The 9,118-nt window shown below is 41.4% G+C and overlaps 1 protein-coding gene across 1 annotated transcript; it reads right to left on the bottom strand.

The window, feature by feature from the left end:
• Positions 1 to 1,460: 1,460 nt before the first annotated feature.
• On the bottom strand, positions 1,461 to 8,784 carry LOC123967163 (adhesion G-protein coupled receptor G7-like). The gene is made up of 11 exons (XM_046043188.1): positions 8,707 to 8,784; positions 8,384 to 8,524; positions 8,083 to 8,171; positions 6,511 to 6,659; positions 5,625 to 5,738; positions 5,281 to 5,468; positions 4,037 to 4,189; positions 3,707 to 3,819; positions 2,831 to 3,189; positions 1,698 to 1,783; positions 1,461 to 1,484 (listed from the first exon to the last, which is right to left on the bottom strand). Exons 1-11 carry the CDS (start codon positions 8,782 to 8,784, stop codon positions 1,461 to 1,463), a joined length of 1,494 nt encoding a protein of 497 aa, XP_045899144.1.
• Between the last annotated feature and the right edge of the window lie 334 nt (positions 8,785 to 9,118).

Below are 9,118 nucleotides of genomic sequence, written 5' to 3'. Positions count from 1 at the left end.
TGTATTTTCCTTTAGCTTTGGTAATACTGTTAACATTCATGTCAATAATGCAAATTTCATTTTGACCTGACTTCTTTTCTCCGTGAGATGGAAGAATTTAGAAAGTTGCGTGATGCTGCGGAGAGGACCCAGCTGCAGTAGTGCATGGATCACGCGTAAAATTCATTCATCCCGCCAGAGGTAACGATCACCAACTGTTCACTATTTCTCTCAAATATTGTTCACACATCTGTCAAAATCTGTGTTAGTGAGCACTTCTCCTTTGCCGAGATAATCCATCCACTTCACAGGTGTGGCATATCAAGATGCTGATCAGACAGCATGGGTATTGCACAGGTGTGCCTTAGGCTGGCCACAATAAAAGGCATTAGGCTGGCCACAATAAAAAGCCCATTCACAATGTGCAATTCCATCACACAGCACAATGACAAAGATGTCACAAGTTTGGAGGGAGCGTGCAGTTGGCATGCTGACTGCAGGAATGTCCACCAGAGCTGTTGCCCCCACATCCAACATCTTCACCTCCAAGATCATCTGAGACCAGCCACCCGGACAGCTGCTGCAACAATCGGTTTGCATAACCAAAGAATGTCTGCACAAACTGTCAGGAACCGTCTCAGTGAAGCTCATCTGCAGGCTCATCGTCCTCGTTGGGATCTCGACCTGGCTGCAACTTCGCACTGAAGAGGAGCGGACCAGCACTCCACAGGCCACAATCAACAACCTGATCAACTCAATGCGAAGGACATGTGTTGCACTGTGTGAGGTAAATGGTGGTCACACCAGATACTGCACATTTTGGACTGGCCTTTTATTGAGGCCAGCCTAAGGCACACCTGTGCAATACCCATGCTGTCAGATCAGCATCTTGAAATGCCACACCTGTGAGGTGGATGGATTATTTCAGTTCATATAAATTGTGATATCAAAGTAACGTACCTGTGTTGTTGTACAGAGGCAGAAGACGATGCTGAAGACCAGGTGGGTGTGTCCTGTAGTGACGAGCACCAGGTACCCCAGAGTCCAAGACAGACCCAGTAAGACCGACAGAGAAAAGCTGATGAGGAACTTCTTCCACAAGGACCGACGGTTGTTGCTGCGCGTCAGAAACAGGTTTGTGAATTAAAGTTATTCTTTAAACCATAACATGACAACAATGAATGCTGTTTTTCATCAGCAGAAATACAGCGAGAGCTAAACATTTAAAGAATAAAATTGTGAAATTAAGTTGGAAAGTTACAGGGGAAAAAGCTGAGATTTTATTCTGTCTCGTTTTAAGATAGTTAAGATAAACATGCGACGATGGGGAATGAAACGTCCACTACCTTTTCAGATTGGGGTCTGTCCTGCACGTGATCAGAGAGGCCAGAACCAGCAGTACGATGTTGTAGATCAGAATCAGACCAACTGGAAGCAGGAAACCCCAAAACATCGGCTTCCCAAAGTCGAACCGTTTGGCCTTATCCAGAGCTGCGAGCCAGCAGCTAGAGGACCAGAAATAAAAGATCAGATTTTGTCTACAAGATTTGATCAAAAAACACCCACAATTTTATTTTGAACTCTAATTTAGATCCAAAGTTTCCAAAGATCCTAAAGTTAATTTAGAGACACAGATTTTAACTGGAAAATTAAGAATTGAAGAAGTGATGCAAAAAGTGTCAGTTAATAAATTAGTAAAGGTAATGATATTAATAGACCCACAATTCCTCCTGCCTGTATCCCAGAGGATTGTCAACCCTGTAGGTGGCTCCCAGTGTGATTGCTGTTCCGACTACTGGGACACCTAAGAGGAGACAGGAAGTTAAAACAGATAAAATGGCTTTAAATGCAACTTTAAATTTGAAGAGGATATCCTTTCATTGTTGTTGTTAGCGCCATGCTTTAACAGATTATCGTAATGGTCAAGAAGTGTTTGGGCTCAGCCTTCAACGTACTTCAACGAATTGTTTAAACACGACCCTTGTTCTTTTTCGGACAGTCAGATGTTCAGATTGATTCCACTCTCATGTCTGTACGCTAATATGAAGCTACAGCCGGCAGTTCGTTAGATTAGTTTAGCATAAAGACTGACGCTATCCTAGCTGTGTAAAAGGTAAAAAAATCTAGTTTATTTAATATGAACAAACAAGAGGAAGAGTAAAAAGACAATTCACAGTTTTATGGTGTTTCGGGCATAATATTGTAAAATAATAACAAGCTTTAAGTTTTATTTTTGTTTTTCATCAGTTCATTTTACTTATTTTATTGTATTTAGTTTTTCCACTATTTCATTATGATGATTTGTTTTAATTTAGTTTTTCTGTGTAACACACTTTGCTAGATTGTTTCGAAAACTATACTCATTGCAAAAACATGTAGTAGCTGGATTATAACACTACTGTAGCTATAAAACAGATCTAAGTGTGTACTAAAGTACAACTACTCCTGTGAACAAACACAAGTGGAGGCTACTATATAAACTCATAATAAATGACAATACAGTAAAACCCAAAAGAGAAGTTAAACATTAATGAAGATTTAAAATGTCCTTATATCTGCTTCCAGCTATATTATAGTGCCTAAAAACTGTTCATTGCATGTTTGTACTGTATAACACTCATTATTAAAGACAAAGAATGTTAAAGTGTCACCACCATTATTATTATTGTTGTTGTTATTATTATTATTATTGTTGTCATAGAGGACAACTTATGTTCTACCATCAATAATTATAATTATATAATTAATAGAAAAACACATGAGAACAACCCCCATATACGCTTGCCAACGAGCTGCCTGGCGGAGCAGAATTGCAGCTCACGTCCCAAAAATTTGAACTTAAATCTCGTACCCCATCCCACAGCGAGGCTGAGTTTAGTCCAGTGTGGAGGAAGACTGCGGCGCAACGTCCGGACCAGCAGCACCAGCTGAGTGCCGTACACGCTGTTCCACATGAAGGTGGCTAACAGGAAGAACTGCAGCAGAGCCGCCACCGCCGAGCACGAGCCTTGGTCCGGCTCCACGTGCTCATCAGACCCTGGGATAACGTTGGTCTGACTGTTGACCTCCACCTGAGCGTCGTTCTGTGTGCTTGAGTTTCCAACGCCAGAGAGGAAGGTGATGATGAAGGCCAGCAGGCTGAGGTAGATGCACAGCAGAGCGATTTTGGAGTCCTTGTTGTTCTGCACCCCACGAGAGTTTTTCTGAAAGCTAAAGAGAGACGGTTATATTTTGAGAATAAAGTGAAGATACTGAAGAAAACTTAAAAGCCTGATGATTCCCAGTTCTGGAGCCATGAGGAGTGTCTTTTTCCTCTGCTTTCCAAACAGATTTCTTCAGGTTTATACTGGATGGACATCAGAGATACAGATGTCCTCAGGAAGTGGAAGTCACACTGATTGAATTGATGTGTGTTCGGACTGAGAAAAACTGCGATTCTTAAGCTAATTGTGTCTCGTGTGTTGCGTCTCCCTGTTCTGAAATAAAATAAAGGTAGTAAAAAATGTCGTAGAGTAGCAGTAGAAAGTACTGTACTTGTTACTTTCCACCAGAGAGTGACTCTGAATAAGGGGCACTGAGGAAAGCTAACCAATAGGCTGAAAGTGAAATGCTTAAAGAAATGCCAACCTAATTGCTAACTTAAAGAACTGGCTGTGAAAGAGTAGACGGTGAGAAAGTAAACAAAATACAATGGAACATTTTGATGTAATATAGTATAACGCCTTACTTCACTTTAATGTGGTGAATGATCGTTACAACCAAACCCAGAATGGAAAAAGAAAGCCCAACGATAGAAATCACATCCAGTGCTTCTGCATATTGATATTTCTCTCTGAAGGACTGAAAAACAAAGACAGAATCACATTTTCATCATTCAAGTCTTTCAACAAGTAGCTTCAAGCAAGAAAGTGTACATCTGATTAAATACCTGATGGTCATGGTGTAACCTTTTAGCTCATCAACATGATAAATCTTTTTTGTCCAGCAGACTTCCCACAACATTCTTCTCCACTCATTTGAAATTTATTAACATTCAGTGCACACTTGTGATATTCACCCAGAGAGCAGCGAAGTTGGTGGTGTGGTTGCAGAAACATCTCAGGACTCCGTCTGAAGCGTTCCCTTTAGAGCAGCCGTCGGTGCTCCAGTCCTGCAGACTGTAGTCCCAGAAGACACAGGCGAAGTCGTACAGAGACGTCCCATTCATCATCTGAGACAGCAGCAGATACAACATCTGTAAGCCTCTAACTTTGCTCATGCATTTACACAGTTTTACCTTGTAAAAGAAGAACTGAAATCAAACATCAGCTCTTTGGGAAAACAAGAGCAATTCATGCTTTTCGCAACCAATGCGAGTCTGCATGGCGCAATCTTCGCCATGTCTACTAAGGTCCGCATACAGTTTGTAACCCGTTAGCTTGTTTTGAAGTTGTTAGCCAAAAACAACAAACAAAGGAGTTCAGCATGTGTGCATGCTTACATTTGCAAGTAATTGGCAACTAATTTGATAATCAATTACTACAGTAATTTTTTGTACAGGTTGTAGATGTAATGTGAATGTTTGCTTGTTTTCTTGGTCTTTTTATAATTGTAAACCTGATGTCTTAAGGTTTTGGACCTGGAGAGATGGATAAAACACAACATTTGAACATTGTGAGAAACTTTTGAGAAATTGTGATGGACCAAACAAATAATCGATAAAATCGTGAAAGAAATCAACAGATTAATTGATAATCAGAATAGTTTTTAGTTGCAACCCTACTAATTAGCAGTAAACAGAGTGTGCAGCTGAGGCTGATGTGGAATATCATCAGTTCTGTATGTATTTGGTCATAAAAGTGTTGGACCCATCAACACGTTGACCTTATGATGGCGCTGGACTAAAAGTCAGAGAATCACGTTATCAAGTTATTGCAACACATTCTTACTCCCAACTCAACACATGGGCGCTTAGTCAAGACCCCTTGGTGTCGCTTTTTAAGGCCCTGGGTACTCTTTAGTGTCGTTTTTCATTATACCTCCTCTACAACAGAAAAGAATCCCACAGCAGCCACTGTCATGATGAATCCACAGCAGATCATTCAGGTTTATTGGTGCCATAAAAAACAAACCATTAACAGTTCCACTGAAACAAACAGCTACTTTTTAATGGGTGACAATTAGACTGTATGGAAACAAATTTAGGTTAAAAACACAGGTTGTAGCCACAGTATCAGACTTTTACATGAAATCGTGTGTGAATTCAGGAAAAGTCGGTACAGGCCCTTAAACAATTGTTAAATTAAAATCTGATTTTCTTACCGTTGGTCTGAACAGCATCTCCACGTGTTGCGGCACCACGCTGCGCTCCTGACCTCTAACGCTGGCCGACAGGACCCTGATGGTGGCCCGTCCCCTTCTATACCGCCTCGACCTGAAGAAACGGTCGTTCTGGTAGAGGACGAAACCCAGCGAGACGTTTGATGGCTTCTGACGGCCACTGACAGCCTCTTCAGACACAAGAAGAAACTGACAGGTTTATTTGTAGAACATTTATAAAACTTTTTACAAAGATGTGCAATTTTGCATGTTTGAGACTTTAATAACCTTTATTTTATGCAGTCAACTACCATGCAGTAAAGTTCACTCAGTTGCAGTTAACTCACCTGGTGTGAATCTTATGTATATGAGGGCGTCGGCTACGAACCCGTTTTCCACCACAACTGTTGACACGTTGGTGTTCAGCTGAATTCGGTCAGCAACAAAACTGCCAGACGTTCCTAATCACAGAAACACAAACTGCTCCGTCTTCTTTGCTGCTATATTTCAGATGTTGGTTTGCAAAACAGAGAATCATTTGTTTTTTACTTCACCACCTGGCTGCACATGTGTTTATTATTATTATTTATTATTATTATTGTCCCCTTTAAGCTTCTGTAGCCCTCGACATCAACCGCAGACTATAAAAGACGTGGACGTAGCCACCCATTTCATTTAGTTGCGGTTTTTGGGAGATCAGTGAAAAACAAATCCAGCTGTGGTGCTGACTTCCAGCAGCTTTTGGACAAAAACAAAGATAAGTTCACAAAAAAGTCCAACCTACTGTTATTGAAATGCTGCAAAAATACAGAAACATGAGGAAAGACCAGCAGTACAAACAGACAATAAAAGAAAGACTAAACCGGAGACACAGCAGGACACAGAACAGAGTTATGACTATTAACATCATAAAATTTCGCTGAACCTTTATCCAGCAGATTAAATAACACCGCAGCTGATGTGGACTTTAGACTAATTAAAAGCCTGGAGTCACCTGGACAGAGCAGGACAGACGATCATATAAAATTACTGGGACATCATGGTGGTCTGCTGGTAAATAAAACTTTGTTCCATAATAATTCAGTCATTGGTAATTTATGATCCCTGTCCTGGCTATAGTTCTAGATGGATAAGACCAGCTTTCAAAGTGCAGAACTGAACACCTGAGAGGTTGATCAGATCATGTGACCGGCTTCAAACCGGAACAGTCTCGTACTAAATCATGACACTGACCTGAGAGAGAGGTGAACTGGACTCCCAGAGTGTCTGCAGCAGGGATTTGTGCCGACTGGACCACCAGGTTTGGTTGGACTACTTGACTCTGAGACGTGTTGAGACTTTGGCTGAGGTTCACAGAGAGCTGGTCCAGGGTCACCGTAAGGCTGGCCACAAAATACACAGAAATATATAGAAATACTAACATTGTCAAATCTGCAGGGTAAAAAATTCAGATGAAATGAAAGGCTGAACCCGACTTTAGGCACTGCTCATTTACCAACTGAAAACCATTTGGCAACCGGCAGCGCTTGTAGAAGCAGCAGCCGGTAGCTCCTTCAAACTTCGCTACACTTTTGTTTTTTATTTGTTTTTTATGGCTTTTTTTCCAAACATGCGTTACCTCTGACATTAGTACTGTCATTGGAAGATGAAGACGGGGTTTTTGGATTAAAGAGCAGCAGACCACTATCCACCCGGCCCAAACAACCGGACCAGGTGCCACGGCGGGTGATCGCTCAGAGGAGAGGAAAGAGAGCCAGTGAGGAGCCATGCTGGCCCAGCTGGGACTTAATTCTGCTCCTAAAGATCCGGTCTGGACCAAAAGGGACTCATGTTGACCAGACAACGGAATTCAGAGACTGTTGTGCCCACTTCGTTACAGAGACCTGCCCAATCAACAGCCCGGATCAAGCACTCGGCAGGTGGTCCAGGTTCTGAGCTGTCAGAGCAAGTCTCCGCCCAGATGAGAGAAGGTGGACTCTGTGTTTTACAGGGTTTTTCGGGGTGGATACGTGTCTGTATATATGTATATAAGAAAGTGTATTGTTTTATTTTATTATTATATATATTATATGTTACCATATTTTAATACAAGCCTCCACTTAATTACATGTTGTGTGTACAGCATGAAGGAACTACACATTTGGTTTCGTTATGCAGCCTTGTGCTGTTTAATGACTGACAACCTTGTACCTGAAATCAAACAGCCAAGTGGATGCATTTAAAGTCCGAAGAGAGTTTGTAAGAGAAAGTATTGAAAACTGTTGTTTGGTCGGATTCTTCAGATCTTGTTTTATTCATTTAGAAAACTAACAAACGGCTTTAAAATCTGAAGTATTGACATCAGGATTTTTCTTGTCTCTTTTAAGGCTCCTGTAGGGCTTCAATCTCAAGCCAAAACTGCTTCAAGTGAGTGTCCCGGCTTTTATTAAATGCAGATGAAGCTGGTGTAAAGCTCTGATTCATTGTTGAGGAACTTGTAAATAGCTTTCACATCAATATCCAAGTCATGATTACAACAGAGGAACTGGGGATTTCTTTTCTGAAAGCTCTGATATGAACTGAAAACCAAACAACTGTGGACACCTCATTTTCAAGCTAATTGAACCCTATTTTGATCCTGAATCCCCCACTTCAGCTACAGTCAAACGTATTTCTGTCATGAGAAAACTTCTCTCCCCAGCTTCTGGCTACAATAGGTCTGTAAAGGTGAACATTTTTTACACGGAACACATGGGCTGAGATGTGAACAAGCTAGCAGAGGCAGATTCTTTGCAGTAATTGTAACAAAGATAAGATGAAGTTTACCCCAGAGTAGCGTTGTTTTCCTGGCTATCGTCCGGCGTGCTGGCATTCAGCAGCTGGCTGACTGTAGCTACTGCTGCCACCCTGACAGTCTGCAATGCAAACGTTAACACGGCACACACCGAGTATAGTTACATCAAAATATGTATTAAAAGTGATATATACAGTACATTTAAGTTTTTTATCCTTCAAATTATCACTATTGTATAGTCGTCGTAGCTTGGTCTTGGCCGTCTACTGCACACTTTAAACTTAGTATTAAAAGAGCAGTTTGTTCTTCTTCAGATTCGTTGACAGTCTGTACCTCTGTGGCGTTTGGAGACAGCAGCAGTGTGTTGGCAATCTGAGCTGCAGTTGTAACATTTTCTGCCGTTAGCTCTTCGGGGTTGGAGGTCAGAATTTGAGTGCTGCTCGCCAGCATCTCTAAATGAGCTGGACCAGTAAGCTGAGAGAGGAAAGACATTTGCTTTCATTCATGCAAAATGTTATCCTTAACCTGAACTAAAAATGGGATGGGATGTTCCTTTCTACATCAATGCCAAAACTAGCCATTAAACTGGAAATGTTTGTTTTTAACAAATTAACATTCAGCCTTTCCTTCACTGTTTCCTGTGATGTGATTCTCACATTTTGTTGTATGTCACTGAGCGTCTGGTCACACTGGAGCGCCTGTGGTGGACAGAAACTCAGTGTTCCGTTCTTCATGGAACATCTAGTCGAAGCCCGTGGTTTACCAGCTGGGTGGAAATTTAAAAAGGGTTGGAAAGAAAAACACCAGAATATTATGGATGGTTGGACACTTACAGGTTGATAGATAGCAATAGATGAATATGTAGAGTGATGGTTGGTCGAAACTCACCACCACTCGTTCCTTTGGGACATTTTTGCTCAGAATATGCAAACCAGCCGATGGGTGTGCGCGGGAACAGGTATACATCGAGCTTATCTGCTTCACAGAAATTTCCTAAGAGGACAAGTTTAACAAAAAATAAGCTGCGTTTTGACTTGCTGGTCAGTTGGTCTTGGAAAGGAGGTTGAC

The sequence above is a fragment of the Micropterus dolomieu genome, unplaced genomic scaffold (genome assembly GCF_021292245.1).
Source record: "Micropterus dolomieu isolate WLL.071019.BEF.003 ecotype Adirondacks unplaced genomic scaffold, ASM2129224v1 scaffold_93, whole genome shotgun sequence".
Taxonomy (NCBI): domain Eukaryota; kingdom Metazoa; phylum Chordata; class Actinopteri; order Centrarchiformes; family Centrarchidae; genus Micropterus; species Micropterus dolomieu.
This window is presented reverse-complemented; position numbering and strand designations above follow the sequence as displayed.